Source organism: Macrotis lagotis, chromosome X (assembly GCF_037893015.1).
Source record: "Macrotis lagotis isolate mMagLag1 chromosome X, bilby.v1.9.chrom.fasta, whole genome shotgun sequence".
NCBI lineage: Eukaryota > Metazoa > Chordata > Mammalia > Peramelemorphia > Peramelidae > Macrotis > Macrotis lagotis.
Genome location: NC_133666.1, coordinates 699900428 through 699917525, shown reverse-complemented (window position 1 = coordinate 699917525; position 17098 = coordinate 699900428). Strand labels below are relative to the sequence as shown.

The 17098-nt window shown below is 39.9% G+C and overlaps 1 protein-coding gene and 2 pseudogenes across 1 annotated transcript; all 3 read left to right on the top strand.

Moving 5' to 3' along the window:
• LOC141499640 (vomeronasal type-2 receptor 26-like) overlaps nt 1-17098 on the top strand; it is an 841716-nt pseudogene that overhangs the window by 130133 nt on the left and 694485 nt on the right.
• LOC141497207 (zinc finger protein 69 homolog) lies at nt 2466-10319 on the top strand. The gene is made up of 6 exons (XM_074199854.1): nt 2466-2620; nt 3659-3758; nt 6670-6768; nt 8675-8801; nt 9349-9444; nt 10154-10319. Exons 1-4 carry the CDS (start codon nt 2503-2505, stop codon nt 8682-8684), a joined length of 327 nt encoding a protein of 108 aa, XP_074055955.1. The 5' UTR covers nt 2466-2502; the 3' UTR covers nt 8685-8801; nt 9349-9444; nt 10154-10319.
• LOC141497040 (uncharacterized) lies at nt 9437-11169 on the top strand (annotated as a pseudogene).

Genomic DNA, 17098 nt, shown 5'->3' with positions numbered 1-17098 from the left:
GCCTGCAGCTCCATGATATTTGAACTGTGTCCTTCTGACTGCTTGTAATATTTTCTCTTTGACTTGGGAGTTCTGGAACTTGGCTATAATATTCCTAGGGGTTGGTTTTTTGGGATCTCTTTCTCGGGGGGATCGGTGGATTCTCTCCATTTCTATTTTGCCCTCTGCTTCTAGAATATCAGGGCAATTTTCCTGTAGTAATTCTTTGAAAATGATGTCAAGGCTCTTTTCCTGATCATGACTTTCAGGTATTCCAATAATTTTCAAATTATCTTTCCTAAGTCTGTTTTCCATATCAGTTGTTTTTTCAATGAGATATTTCACATTCTCTTCTAATTTTTCATTTTTTTTGGTTTTGAAGTATTGATTCCTGATTTCTGGTAAATTCATCAATCTCCCTGAATTCTATTCTTTGTCTGAAGGATTTGTTCTCCTCAGAGAGTTTTCTTATCTCTTTTTCCATCTGGCCAATTTTGCTTTTTAAAGCATTCTTCTCCTCAATAGCTTTTTGCACTGTTTTATCCATTTGACCTAAGCTGGTTTTTAGCATGCTATTTTCTTCAGCATTTTTTTGGATTTCCTTGACTAGGCTGCTGACTTCATTTTCATGTATTTCCTGCATCTCTCTCCTTTCTTTTCCCAGTTTTTCTTCTAACTCCCTCATTTGATTTTCAAAGTCTTTTTTGAGCTCTGTCATAGCCTGAGCCCAATTTCTGTTTTTCTTGGAGTCTTTAGATGCAGGAGCTTGTGCTTCCTCATCTTCAGACTGAGTATTTTTATCCTTCTTGGGCTCATTTGCAAAATATTTCTCAATAGTCTTCCTTTTGTTTCTCTGCTTGCTCATTTTCCCAGCCTGGGCCTGGTTTGGGGGTGCTTCCTGAGCTTTTGGGACACTCCCACAAGGGTGTCAGTGTGTGAGGCTCTGTCCTCCCTCCTGGTCTGTGAATGACCATAAGCGCCCCCCTCTGCCATGGGGCCAAGGTGGGGGGGCCGCTGCTGTTCTATGCGGGTCCTAGACTGCAATCAGGATCTGAATGTGGTCAGAGCCCCAGAGTCCTGTTCCAGAGGCAGAGGACAGAGCTCTGCAGTCTCTCTTTGCTCCCCTCCCTCAGCTCAATGGGCTTATGCCCTGGGGGCTCCTGCTTAAGGGCTCTGCCTGCTTCTGTTTCCTGAATCAGGGCTGGGGAAAGACCAAGCTGCTCACTGTGTGCCCTGAGGGCTGGGCTCCACGTGATCGCTCTGGCAGAAGTCCCCACTGTTGCCCCACTTTGTGCCCAGTGCTCCCTGGGGTGCAGCTCAGGAGACTCCCCCGCTGCTGTGAGCCACGGCTCCCAGCGCCCTGGGGCTGCCTCCGGGAGGCTGAAGTTCTTTTGCTCTGGCGGGCCACCCCTCCAGCGGGCCACCCCTCTGACCCCAGGGAACAGAGCCTTTCTGCTCTTTTCCCGGTTACCTTGAGTAGGAGAACTCCCTCACTGGATCCCTTTGTGGGTTCTGTCTCTCAAAAGTTTAGTTAGAGTCCTTAATTTATGAGTTTTATCAGAGCTCCTAAGACTCATCCCTTCTTGTTGCCATCTTGGCTCCACCCCCCTCTCCATCACCAACTAAAGTATTCTTATACTCTGATTTGTGATTAATGAAAACAGTTTTGAACTGTAAAAATGAAGATTTGTTTCTAATGGCTAAACATATGAATCCAGAGATTGGGGATTGACCTCTCACATGAGGGGAAATAATAACAATCCTTTTTGGGGTGTAGTAGCAAATGTGACGGAGCATAAAAAGAGTAATTTTATTTAATACATACAGAAATCTCAAACTTCTATTGTGATTACTGACCAAATAAATGAATTGTTTACATGGAATATTTTTAGAGATAGTGAGTAAATGAAGAACCACAGGTGAAGTTTTTTTTGGTCTTTTTTTTGCAATTTTTTTGAAGTGACTTGCCCAAGGTCACACAGCTAAGGTAATTATTAAGTGTCTGAAGTCTCTGCTGCCTCTGAGCTGTGGAGGAGGTGGCATCAGGGGATGCTGGGAGAGCTTTGGACAGGGTGGGAGCCTCAGCTCTGAGCCCATCTGGGTGAACCTGAGCCTTCCTTAGCCTCAGTTTGCTCATCTGTAAAGGAGGGTTGAGGAATACTGGCTTTCCTGAAGTGTTGTCTCAACCTTGTCTGTCAGTATTTCTTGGCATGCCTCCCCCCCGCCCCCCCCCCCCCTCCATGACACTGAGCTCCTTGTGGGCAAGGAATGCTTTTGTCCTTTGTATTCTCAGGGCTTAGCTTGGAGCCTGACACAGGTGACACCCCCCCCCCCCCAACCACCAAATGCCTGTTGACTGGAGCATGAGTAACTATTGCTAAATATCTAGCTTTCAAGCCTCTGAAACTGGAAAACAATAGAAATCAGTCCTTCTCATTCCTGTCCCCTTCACCTCCCTTTCCAGATCCATCTGGAGTATGGCCCTGGGCTGAGCACAGATGGGTATTGTTTCAGGAAACAGTGATGTTCAAGGATGTGGCTGTGGACTTCACCTGGGAGGAGTGGGGGCACCTGGCCCCTTCCCAGATGGACCTTTACTGGGAGGTGATGCTGGACAACTACCGGGACCTAGTCAGCCTGGGTAAGGATGGCTCCTGTGGGGTATCGGGATCTGAGCCTGAAAGGTTCCTAAATCTTTTCTGGGGCCATGAGTAGCGTTCATCATTGACTGATGCTTTGGCTTGTAGAGAAAACCCCCAATTTGTTCATCCCAATGAGGTCAGGACACCGTGGGCCGGTGCTCTCCTTGGCCCCAGTTGAAGGGCTCTTGCTTTGCATGTCTGGACCAGGCCACTTCACTGTGTGAGCCCTCTCCAGCTCTCTGTTCCCTCAGGCTAAGGCGGCCTCCATGAGTCCCAGGTCGGTATTTGACTTCAGGAGAACTCCCAGAATTCTCATTAGTGAATGGATCTGGCTGGCCCCTCTGGGCCTTCTTTCCCCCTCTCCTTGCCTTAATTGGCTAGTTTCTCTTAAATGGGGTGAAAGCACCTTCCTCCTTCCTTGGGGGAATCAGTGAGGCAGAACCAACACACTCACTTCTTCCTTTCTCTCCTCTTCCCCCTCCTTCTCCCCCTTTCCTCCTCCATCCCATTTTTATCTCCATTCTCACCTCTTCATACATTCCCTCCCCTCTCAGCTCTCCTCTCCAGCTCCCCAGATGTTCTGCTCTGACAAGGATGACCTTGGATTTCCACTTCCCCCTCCCTTCTTATTGGATTTCATGCTTCCCCCCCACATTGCTTTTCTGAGGTTTGTTCCCTCCTCCCACCCCAAGACAGGAACTCTAGGCCTCACTTCCCCAGCCCTCCCCACCAGTGCCTTTCTTGTCATCCTCTCCCAGGTGTCACTGCCCACTCCCTCCTCACATGACTGCTGGAATGGGTGAACCACAGTCTGGGATTTTCTGCCTCCTTTATGACTAGCACCTAGAACAGTGTGGAATGTAGTAGGCACTTCATAAATGCACATTGAGTTGTCCCAAGTCCTGGAAACAGACAAGCTCCCCCTGCTGTCACTTGGCCCAGAGAGGACTATGGGTGGTTCCAGGCACTGGAAGTCTGGGACCTGGGGGAGATGGGGCCAGGACCGACTCCCCTCATGGCTTCCTTTTCCTTTCTAGCTCAGCCTTTTGGGACCCCATGGGCCTGGGTGCTGACCAGAGCAGGGAGCAGGAAGGAGCCACAAATGGCCCCCAGGAGCCTCCCTCCAGATCCCCCCAGGTAGGCAGCCTGAAATGTGGCATCTCCTGGGAGCCTTTCTCTCCTCCTCCCTTTGGTCACTGCTACTTCCTCCCCAAATGTCCACATTCAGGGGCCTCTTCTCAGGCCTCCTCCCCTCTTCCCTGGCGCAGCTTCATGATCCTCTCCTTTTCTTACCTCCTTCTCCTCTCTTCTCTGTCTCCATCTGGCCTGGCCTTTCTTCTTTCTTCTCTCCCCAAGTTCTCTCACTTGGTGATCTTATCCCATGTCAGAAGTGGACATCTGAATCTACAGTTATCAACATAGGATATTTTAGACTGGATGGCCCATAGGCATGTCCAACTCACCATATCCCAGGATTGTTAAGTGTCTCCCCCAAACCCCTGTTTCTGTACCAGGAGGAGACCCTCATCCTCCTGGTCCCCTAGGCTGGCACCATTCCCTCCCTTCCTCAGCCCCTGTGAGATATGGGCTGCCAATGTGAGCCATGTCTTTCTGTCCACAATCTTGTACCTGCACCTGTGCCCTGCCCCAGGGCAGGCCCAGGGCACCTCCACTGCACTCTCTCCAGAGCTTGCTCTTAGCTCTCTCCCCACTCCAGTTCCTCCTCCACTCACCTGCCAGAGTCATTTTTTGTTTTCTTTTTTATATTCAAACTATCTTATTTACTTAGATTTGCATTTTCTTGCTCGCAGATGGGACTTTTCTGAGTTTCCCTCTCTGGCATCTTCTTCGGTATAATAAGTTTTCCACTACATTCCCTAATTTTCCTTTTGAAGTTCACATTAAATTATTTTTCTATCTTCTTTCTTTCATCCTTCCTTTTTTCCTTCAGAATTTTCTTTCTTCCTCCCTCTCTTCCTTTCTTTTTCTTGCAGTCTGATGTTTGGATTTTTCTTTTATCTTATATTTATATTATTTATTTCTTTTGTTTCTTTTTGGGTTCCAAGGATCTCCCTTCCTCCCTCTCAAATCTGCCTTGGAGAAAATCAACACTTCATATGGATATATGTGGAATTATCGAGCATATCTGTTGGATATGTCTACATATCTGTTCTTTCCTTCATAGTCCTTTGTGGTTGATTTAATGTTCCTATTTCTCAGAATAGCTTAATCAAGCATAGTTACTCCTTGAACAATAGGGCTGTTCCTATATACAGTGTTCTCTTGGTCCTGCCCCAGTCACTCTTGCCTTATTTCAAGCAAGCCTTTCCATCCTTTTCTACAATCAGCTCACTCGTCTTTTCTTAGAACACAGTGCTATTCCCTAACAATTATACACCACAACATAGTCAGCCATTCCCCAGGTGATGGCCATCCCCTCAGATCTAGTTCTTTGCCACATCAAAGAGAACTTCTATAAATATTTTCAAATATATAAGTTCTTTCCCTTTTTTCCTTTCACCTTTAGAGATGGGCCCTGGACCCCAGTGGCTCTGCAGGAGAAAGGGAGACTGGTGACTTTGCATAGGCCTCCCTCACTAAAATTCACAGGCATGTCATGGCATTAATTCCTGATGTCACAGTCCTCTTCTAGAATGAAAGACAGTCACATCGAGAATCAGACCTCCTAGTGACAGTGCTGAAGCAAAGGGTATGCATAATTTTATAACTCTTTGGGCAAAAATTCCCAATTCCTCTCCAAAATGGTTAGTTCAGTTCATAAGTCCACCAGTGGTTATTAGTGCCCCAGTTTTACATTTCTCCTCCAACATTTATCATTTCCTTCTATCATTCAGATAGGTATGAGATACTACCTCAAATTTAATTTAATTTGCGTTTCTCTGATCAATGATTTAAAGAATTTTTTTCATATGACTATATTTAGCTTTGATTACTTCTTCCAAACACTATTCCTATCCTTTGATCTTTTATTAATTGGGAAATAACTCATTCTTATCAATTGTACTCAGTTCTGTACTCATATTTGAGTTATGAGCCCTCTATCTGGAAAACTCAGTAAAAAATTTCCCTCATTTTCTACTCTCTTTTTTAATTTAATGTAATCAAAATGATCAATTTTACATCCCATAATGTTCTATATTTCTTGCTTATTCATAAATTATTATTCTATGAATAAATCTGATAGTTAATGTTTAATGCTCCTCTCATTTACTTATCTCCCTTTATGTCTACTTCATGTCTCCATTTTGAATCTTATCTTATTAAATGGTGGAAGATACTGATCTATATCCAATTTCTACCAGTCTGCTCTCCAATTTTCCCACCAATCTTTATTAGTGAGTTCTTATCCCAAAATATCATAGCTTTATGTTTGTCAAACACAAGTTTACTATAATCATTTACTGAATATTTTATACCTACTCTAATTCCTTCATCCACCATTCTCCTTCAAAGGCAGTAGAGATAGCTTGGTAATACTGTCTTATAATACAGTTTAAGAGCTGGTGCTTTTAGACCTCTTTCCTTTCCTTTTTTTCATTAATTCCTTTGATATCTTTGACCTTTTGTTTTTTCAAATGAAATTTATGTTTTCTAGCTCAGTAAAACAGTTTTTTCATAGTTTAGTTGGAGGCACTGAATAAGTAGATTAGGTAGAATTGTCATTTTTATTACATTGACTCCACCTATCCATGAACAATTAATATTTTTCCAGTGCTTAAATATAATTTTATTGATATAAAAATTGTTTTGTAATTATGTTCATATATTTTCTGGATTTACCTTGGCAGGTATATTCCTAGGTATTTTATATTGTCTATGGTTATTTTAAATGTATTTAATTTATTGATGGTATATAGAAGTGCTGATGATTTATGTGGGTTTATTTTATATTCTACTATTTTATTAAAATTAATTATTACATCTATTTTTTGGTTGAGTCTCTTTGATTTTCCTCTGCAAAAACAGATTTTATTTTCTTGTTGCCCTTTCTGATTCCTTTGTTTTTTTCTTTTCTTTCTAATGCTAGCATTTCTACTATACTACTGGGCATCCTTGTTTCATTTCTGATTTTATGGGGAAGACTTCTAGCTCATCTGTTATGGATAATGCTTGCTGATGGTTTTAGGTAAATGCTTGCTATCATTTTAAGGTAAAATTCTTCTATACCTATACTTTCATGTGTGTTTTTTAATAGGAATGTATGTTGTATTTTGCCAAAAGCCTATTCTAGTTCCATTGATATAATCAATTATGTTACTAGTTTTCCTTACATTGAACCAGCCCTGCATTCCTGTATAAATCCCACTTGGTTACAAGGTAGGATCTTTGTGCTATATTGCTGTGATCTCTTAACTAATATTTTATTTAGGTTTTTTTAACATCCATATTCATTAGTGAAATTTAGAATTTTCTTTGGTTTTGCTCTTCTTGGTTTAGATAGCATCATATTTATTTCATTAAAGGAATCATATAGGGCTTCTTCTCCATCCATTATTTCAGATAACTTATTTAATATTGGAATTAATGGATCTTTAAATGTTTGGTAAAATTCACTTGTAAATCCATCTGGCCCTGAAAAAAGAAGGAAGCTCATTTATGGTTTGTTCAATTTCTCTTTCTAAAACAGATTTATTTAATTATTCTACTTTTTCCTCTTTGTGAAATTTTTATTTTTTATTTTTATAGGGGTTTTTTTTGCAAGGCAATGGGATTAAATGGCTTGCCCAAGACCACATGGCTTGGTAATTATTAAGTGTCTGAGGCCAGATTTGAACTCAGGTACTCCTGACTCCAGAGCCAGTGCTCTATCTACTGCACCACCTAGCCACCCCTAATTTTTATTTTCATAAGTGTTCTTCCATTTCAATTTGATTGTTAAATTAGCATATAATTGGGCAAAATAGCTCCAATAATTGCTTTAATTTCATCTTCATTTCTAGTATAGTTACCCTTTTCATTTTTGATACATTATTGGTTTTCTCTTTTTTTAAAAAAGATATTAACCATTTGCTTATTTTAGTGTCATTATTTTCTATGTCACCCCATTGCTCCCAGGTAAAATCCACAGACTCTCTATTTCTTTCAGGATCAAATATAAAATTCTCTGGCATTTAATGCTCTGCATCAACTGAGCCTTTCCTCCCTTTCCCTTGTCTTTGTTAAGCTACCCATGCTTCCTGTAGTCCAGCCAGACTGGCTTGTTTTCTCTTCCTCACACATGACCCCCCCCCAATCTCCCTGTCTACAATGCTTTTCACCCCTCCCCTTGCCCCTCTTGGGGTTCTTGTATTTAGCTCAAGCCTGGCCTCTTACAGAAACTCACTCCTGCCCCCTCAACTGCCAGTGTCTTGCCTGCTCCTGTCAAGACTGGTTTTTGCTTTTTCTTTGCATTCCCACCATGTAACCCAAGGCTTGGCACCCAGTCAGCCCTTCACAAAGGCCTGTTGATTGGTTCTGCTGTCTTTGGGAGAAGACTTCCAAAGGAAACCAGAACTGTGGAGTAGGTGGCATCATGGTCTGTTGGGAGTGCTTTGGACCAGGATGGGAACCACAGTTCTGAGCCTGTCTGGGTTAAGCCTGAGCCATCCAGGAAGCCTTTCTTAACCTCAGTTTGCTCATCTGTAAAGAGGGATGAGGAACACTGGCCTTCCCAATTGAGAGGAAAGTGTTGTTCAGATATTGTTTGTCTGTAGTCAGTAGACTGAGCTCCTTGAAAGTATGGTCTGTTTTTGTCCTTTGCATTCCCAGGGCTCAGTATAGAGTCTAACATAGGGTAGACCTTCCATAAATTTTTGTGATATTCTTTGTGATTATTGTGAATATTGACTTGATAATGACTGTTCTTTTGTTACATGATTCAAAATCTGGTTCAGCCCTGGTGATATAGTAAATAATTCTTAAAAGTTTAATTTTGAACACTGTAAACTTGAATATAGTAAAAATTAGTGCTCTTGATTCTTTCCCCTTTTACCTGACATCCTAGCTCCATCTGGGTTCTCATCCCTGATTGAGCACAAAATTATTTGTTTCAGGAATCAGTGACATTTAAGGATGTGGCTGTGAATTTCACCTGTGGGGAGTGGGGCTCCCTAGACCCTTCTCAAAAGGCATTTGACTGGGAGGTGATGCTGGAGAACTACAGGAACCTGATCAGCCTTGGTAAGGATGGCTCCTCTGGGGACCCAGGCTCTGCCCCAGAAGGGTTGTTTGCTTCTTTCTCCTAGAGACTATGTCTAGTGTTCAGTACTGGTGCTTTAAACTGCAAAACAAATGAAACTAGCATTTGGAAATGAGGCCAAAAGACAGGTTCTTATATTTTCTATAGTCCCTGCTGAAGGACTTTGTTTTGTGTGTTTGGCACCCAATTATTTCATAATGTGATCTCACCTCCACTCTATTTCCTCATGCCAGAGATGCTTTCTAAAGCCCAAAAAAGTATTTGGAGTCATGAAGGTCCCATATGTGTTATTATTGAGTCCTTTAAATGAACTCATTATCTTTCTGAACCCAACTCCCTTCTTTGTCTTATTCCTGTAACTTCCCAGGAAAATAAACCAGATCACCCTTCATATATTTTCTGTGTGGTCCTTCATAGCCCTGAGTCTCCCCAGACATTTCTTGCTTTCTCTTAAATGGTTTTGTGATTTGAGCTCTGAGGTGACACACTCTCTCTCTCTCTCCATCACTTTTCATCTCCTGTGACTAGACCTTGTGGTCTCCAACTTGGACATGATCTCTCACCTGGAGACATGGGAAGCACATGGATTTCCAATGGGTGGTGTCCTAAGAACCATATGGCCAGGTGAGTGAGTGCCAGGGCATTGAGTATATGACAACGCCCATGCTCAATTGATCATCTGTGAGCCCCCTGAAAATGAGTAAATTGGTGATCCTCTGGATTACTTTTTTGGTCATGAACTCTACTCCTAGCCATAGATCTTAGTTAATATCATCCCCATTCCTCAAGTTTGTTTAGATGATGTCGCTGATTATGCCAAAGTCAATTGTATAGATGGATACATAAAATTCTGCTGATGCTTTCAGATGCAGGAATGCTTCTCCACTATGGGTAGAACTTTGAATTGTTTAAATCTTTTTGGAAAGCAAAGTGAAATTCTTCAGTGTAGGAGTCACACAGCTTCTTTTTAGACCCAGTGATTACACTTTCATGACACTCCCAGGATATTATTTAGATGAAGACATTTTCTGAAAAAAAAAATACTTCAGGTCATATTGTTCTTAGTGGTCTAGGGGAGCCAGCAATTATCTGTATTTACATTGATTGTGTATTCTATCATCTACATCAATTTTGGCATTTTCACTTAATATAATTAGTCTATGTGAAAGGATAAACATGGTGATAGCAAAGAAATTTTTGAAGACATATGAACTGATTTCAATTCAAGTAAAAATAATATGTACATTACTTATAACAGCCAGAGAAAGTGAAGTGTAGGCAAAAGTTTATTCATTCAAGGAAAAGGGGCATTTATAATTTTCCTTTCTTTTAGATTGGGATACCAGGCCTCATTCTAAAGTATCATCACCAAAGATGAGTAACTCTTTGGAAGATTTATCTAAGCAAACACTCTCATGCATCTCCAAGATGGCAAAAGCCTGGTAGTATTATGGCAGGTTAAAGAAAAGAGTACAGCTATGAAGAAAAGCATTTGAGACCAGAAAAAGTAACCCAAACACAACCTTCCAATGAAATCAGAAGCTCTGATTACAGAAAATACAGCCAGACCTCTAGCCCAGAGCCAATCCTTTTTCCACCACAGGGAGTATCTATAGTAATGAATCTCCATAAAGGTGATATCCAGAGAAAGAGCTTTACAATATATTCCAACCAAAGACAATATAATCAAATTTATTCAAAGGAGAAGCATTATAAGGTTAATAAATGTTAGAAAGCCTTTGGTTGTGATTCAGATGATATTAAAAACTATGGAATTAATGTTGAAAAGAAACTTCATAAAAGTGGGAATTCTTTCTCTCTGAAAAATGAATTTACTCTACACCAGAAAGCTGAAACAGGAAAAGAGTGTTATGAATCAACTAAATGTGTGAAAACATTCCATCAGAAGGCAGATTTTACTCAACGCACTAGTATTCAGAGTGAAAACAATTATTATAAATGCAGTGAATGTGGAAAAACCTTCCAGCAGAAAATAAATCTCATACAGCATTACAGAATTCATACTGGAGAGAAACCTTTCAAATGCAGTGAATGTGGAAAGACCTTCTGACAAAAGTCAGATTTCTATGACATTATAGGATTCATACTGGAGAGAAACCTTTTAAATGCAATGATTGTGGGAAAGCCTTTCCCCAGAGCACAACAGTGACATGACATCAGAGAATTCACACTGGAGAGAAATCCTATAAATGCAATGAATGTGGGAAGACATTTGGATCAGTTCTAATCTTTCTCTGCATCAGAAAAATAATAAAGGAATTAAACATCATGAATGCAGTGGTTGTGGGAAGTATTCCTTCAGAAGTCTGTTCTTATCTGTTATATTAGTATTCAAACTGGAGAGAAACCATATGAATGCAGTGAATGTGGAAAATCCTTCCCTCGGAGTACTGGTCTTTCATTGCATAAGAGAATACATGCCAAACAGAAATCTTATGAATGTAATGAATGTGGAAAGGCATTTCTTTGAATCACAGCACTTATTCAACATTATGGTATTCATGATGGAGAGTAACCTCATTAATATAATCATTGAAACAATATTTCTCCGGAAGAGACTTTTTTGATAAATTGACTTAATTTTAGAAAAGAATCATGGAACTACTCATAAAGCCTTCAGTTCATGATAGGGAAGTACCTCTCCTTGGGACAGGGATCATTCACTAGAGATGCAAATACCACATATACTTTCACAAGTAACTAATATGTTGCCTTATTTTCCTTCACAATATTTAATTATTACAGGAGAGCTTTTTCTTGGGGAAGAGAGAGCCAGTGAGTGCTAGTTACATGTCCAAAAAGTAAAAGGACCATCAGTAAAAGAAAAATTATAGTCCTTCAACTAAAAGGGTTGTCCAAATTTAGGTTATTTTCTGGCCACATTAAAATAAAATAATTATTCGAGGGCTGTACCCAGAATAAAAAATGCAGTACACTAATATAATAGTTAATTTGTAGTCTTACCTTAAGTTTAGCAAGCACACTACAGAAAGTCATGGTATATTTTTTAACTTCTTAGAAAGTGGGGGAACATACATATCAATACAACAGGTGAAGGTGCGAAGCAAGAAAGTAAACACAAAACAACAAAGCAATAGCACAACAGTATAAAGGCAGGTGCAGATGCTAATTCTTAATTCCTCATCTTTTGTGCTTATTTTTGGTTTATTTTTTGCCTTTCTAATTTGTAAAATGCATTTCCAAATCACTAATCCTCCTTTTTTTCTATTTTATTAATGTATATTTGTAGGAATTTTATTTTTCTCCCCTGAGGACTACTTTATCTGCATTTCAGAATTTTTGGTATGTTGTTCCATCGTTATTATTTTCAATCATATAATTTTGTTTCTATGATTTGTTCTTTCAACCCACTCATTATTTAGATTTCCATTGTTGTGTCAATTTGGGTCTGTCTTTTGTTTGTAGTTCCTGACTTAATGTCTGTTTTTATCGTGTTATGGACTATAAACAATGTGTTTACTATTTTTGCCTTTTTTAAATTTGTTTGCAATATTTCTGTGTTCTAAAACATATCCATTTTTATGTAAGGTTCATGCAGTACTGGAAAGTATGGTTATTCTTCTGCAGTCCCTTTTAGTTCTGACCTCTTGTGAATCATATTAACTAAAGTTTTGTTAATTTGAATGCAGGTCATATTGACTCTAAACTCAGTGATCTATCTATTGTGCCACTTAGCTGCCCTACCATTGACAGATGTTCTCACTTTATATAAATTTGCATTATGTAAATTCAACTTGATGTAAAGAATTCTGAAAGAAATCTGCATGCTCATATTTATCAGAACAAATCTTTAATGTAGATGAAATAGACCTATTGTATCAAAGAATGTCATCTTCAACTTAAATTTTAGTCGGGGGGGGGACTGCTCCTCCTTTTTACACTCACAGTTAAAGGTTTTTTAAAAATTTTATTTAAGGCAATGGGATTAAATGACTTGCCCAAGGTCACACAGCTAGGAATTAAGTGTCAGAGGTTAGATTTGAATGAACTCAGGTCTTCCTGACTCCAGGGTCAGTGCTCTACCCCCTGCACCATCTAGCTGCCCCAAGTTAAGATTTTTTCTAACTCTGTAGTTCCCCGTGTACCTTGAGCTCCCCTACCATTCTACTCCACCCCTTGTAGATTCTGGGGACCCAGAACATACACCCTGAGTTCTGAAATGTTAGGCACCAGGGGAATCCTAGAGTGTACCCTGTGGGATCCTAGACCCTGCCCTGAGGGAGCAAGTATGCCCTGGACCCCTGACCCCAACCCTGAGAGAGCTTCCTTTGCCTACTTTGACCCAGCAACCCTGGTGTGAACACTTTGAGACTGGGGCCCCTGGGATGTACACTCTGAGCCCCCTGCCCTTATGCCTTTGTCATGTAGGCTAAGTGAAGTGAGTGGGTAGGGCAATTCACAGTAAGCAAAACTTGCTTTCCTTAGGATTCTACAGAATGATCTTCCTACATAAAACAAGAACAAGTTCACCAGTTCCCCTGACTTACTCTTGTCCCCTTAGTTAAGTTTGATACTTTCCCTTTTGTTAAAATTTCTGTCAGATTATCTAAAACAGGGATACATTGAGGTCTTCTATCATCCTTATGTTACTGTTTATATATTCTTGGAGCTCAATTAATGTTTCCTTTATGAATTAGGATAACATATTGAGAGCATATATAAATTTAATACTGATACTAGTTTCTTGCCCATGGTTTCTTTCAGTATAATGTAGCTTTTTTGTTTATCCCTTTTCATTTTTTGAATATCTGTTTTTGCTTTGGAAATTCCTGGGGTTTTGTATTTACTTGATGCATGGTAAATTTTTTTCCCCATTCCCTCAGTTTTATTCTGAGTCTGTCTTCATTTTTTTTAGATTTTGCAAGGCAATGGGGTTAAGTGGCTTGCCCAAGGCCACACGGCTAGATAATTATTAAATGTCTGAGGTCAGATTTGAACTCAGGTACCCCTGACTCCAGGGCCGGTGCTCTATCCATGTCTTCATTTTTCAAATGTGTTTCTTCTAAGCAACTGATTCTGAAGTTTTGTTTTCTTACTTTGTGACTCTTTTTCATTTTATGGGATTGTTTAATCCCTTCATTTTTATTTTTCCTCTTTAATGTTGTTGGGTTTTTAAAAGTTGCTTTTTTCCCCTTTTGCTCTGTAAACAATATATCTCCTTTACAGTAGCTTAGTCTTTGGGCAGTTAGGATAGATAGAGACAACCTAAGAATTCTATATCTCCCAGAAGAACATAACAAGTTAAAAAACTCAAAATACTATAATGCAAGAAATAATAAAACAAGAAAACTGCCTACAATTTCTGAAACAAGATGCTAATTGAAGATTGGCACCAGATTCTATCTAAATAAACCCCACAGTAGCACTTTCCAAGATACGTGGTGATTAACAGTTTCACTGAGAAATAATAAATTCTGTAAACAACCGGGAAAAAGACTTAACAAACAAGAAAATGTAATATTACAATACTTTTCAGAAATTACAGGAGAGAATGGAATAATGTGTTTCAAAGAGCAGGTATAGAAGAGATTGTTTATATAGTAAACAGTCTATACAGCAGAAATGTAGAAAAGGTGAATAAATGCAACACAGTGAGAACAGAGAGAACAGTAAGAGACATCTTTGTAAGTGTAACAAGGGGACAAGAGCTAGTCAGGAGAAAGCAATGGTGGGAGAGATGGGCCTGGGGCATCCCACCTACAGGGAATCAATATGTTTTTGGGGACAAAATCATAAAATAGGGTGTGTGGAATGAGAGGGGAGGAGTAAGAGAGAAAAGTGTAATGTGTCCCCACCAGTGTCAGCCACTAGTCTGACAATGAGGGGGAAGTGACTCCTGTGCAGGAAGAAGAGAGCCTGCAGGTCTTCAGGAGCTGAGGCTGCTTCCCTGGATGTTGGCTTTGGAGATGAGGCTGTCAGCAAGCAGCTTTACTTGTTCTTGGGCAGCAGCTGATGGGGGACCCTTCTCTTCAGCTCAAAAGCTTTAAGTCACTCCCTTACACTCCTAGGATAAAGTGATAAACTCTTTATTCCTGTATTTAAAACCCTTCACAGGCATCCTTCCACTGAATCCAGACTAGATCCTATTGCCTCATTGGCCATCCATATAGCCAATGTGCTTCAAACTCTGCATTAATCTCTAATTTCTAAGGCTTTGCATAGGAGTGGCCCTTAAATGAGGAAAGTACTCCTTCCTTACATCCCCCTCATAGGAAACCCAGCTGCCCTGAAGGTTCAGTGCTGGGCTGCCTCTGCTAGGAAGACTTTCCTGATCACCACTCCCTAATGGTGCTCCCTTTCCCTTATGAAATATTTTGGTTTTATTGGGAATCAGAATGATTTTGTTTTGGACTTTGAAAATTTCATATCTAGTAGAGATTCAAGAGGCATTTCATAAGCATTCATTGTTGCATTGAATTATAGACCTTGAATGTCCCATTTTTAGCAGAAATATTTATGGAACAGGTTTCCCCCCAGTCTCTCTTTACCTCTCACCCTGAATGTACCCTAAGATCATATTCATATCTTGCTCCCTTTTCACAGAACTGACACCTGAGCCTGAAGTCCACAACCACCTCCCCACCTCCATCTTTGTCAAATAACTTTACAGCCACTTCTTTCTTACATTGTACTTGGGAAGTTGTACATGTCAGAGCTGTATCAGAGATATTTAATGCCAGTTTTTTCTCAATTTTTTTCTTCATGTTTTAGTCATTAATTTTTCTAAAAATAAGCTATTTATTGACTTTTTTACTTATCTCACCATAGTTTCCTCCAGTCTCTCCCCTTCCCAGAGAAGCATCCCATTTAACAAATCATATTTTTTAAAAACAAGAGGAAAAAATCATCATAACTGATCAATGCATTGGGAAAGTTTGAAAAAAATACACAATATACACCATTTGTGGACCTGCTCCCCACCTCTACAAAGGAATTGGATGGAGGTGTTTCTTGGTGTCTCTTCTCTCATGCCAGATTAGTCCTTGATAATTTTGCTATATCAATTTTATTGATATCAAAGCTTTTAATTTTATTATTTTTATATCATTAAAATGAATTCTAATTCCCTTGATTTCATTTGAGGTTAAGGACTTTCTCCCACACACAATGTTATTTTATATCATCTGAGCCTTTTCCGAAACAGTTAGACTTTTTTACTCCTCTCTAATTCTCTCTATCCTGATCTAAAGTCTCCTTGGTCACCAGTTCCTCCATCCTTTAGCTTCCCCAAGAGCTCCCTCTGCTCTCCTTCCCATCCTATGTCCCTATAATATTATCCCACATTCTTTCTGTCTTCTCCAACAGATCACCTCAAGTGTCATCTTTCTGTCTTCTCCAACAGATCACCTCAAGTGTCATCCCTGTTATCTCTTTTTTCCCTAAACCTCAGTCTCTTCCTATCCACTCACTTCTTCATTGCTTCTGACAAATGTGCCCCTGGCCCCCCTCTTTCTAATGCCCTTCCTTTAGCTCTTATCCTCTCTTTTCTAGTTCTCAGCCTCTTCCCAGCTAAACACTGTAAAAAGTTGATCTCCACTTGGTGTCTGTTCATTCTGCTCTGCCTCTGCAGTCTGGCTTCCAATGTCCTCATTCAGCTTAAAGTGCCTTCTTCAAGGTACCAGATCCAAGGGACTACAATTTTAGAGTTCACAATAGGGAAAAAAAAAGAATAGGATTTTATATGAAAACATCTATTGTCTGAGGGTTTTTTTTTAATAATTATGTAGATAATTGCTAGTTTTAGAACTCTCTTCCTTGGATTTGTCTCCCTTTCTAGTAACTTGAGTTCTTTTCTGTGCCCTTAAAAAACTGCTCCTGACTCTTTTTTTGTTTCAGTACAAACCTCATCTATCTCCATTAAAAATAAAAAAACAAAAATCACCAACTTCCTCTTGTAACAAATAAATAGAATCAAATTGAACAAATCCATATATTTGCCATGTCTGAAAATGTCTTCTGCATCTGACTCCATCACTTTTTAGTTAGGAGCTATGTGGCTCATTTCAGAGTCTGTTCTCTGGAGCAATGTTTGGTCTTTACAATGATCCATTTGTAAGGATTTTTTTAAGATTTTTTTTTGCAAGGCAATGGGGTTAAGTGGCTTGCCCAAGGCCACACAGCTAGGTAAATATCAAGTGTCTGAGGCCAGATTTGAACTCAAGTACTCCTGACTTCAGGGCCCATGCTCTATCCACTGTACCACCTAGCCATCCCAAGTTTTTCTTTATAATGTTGT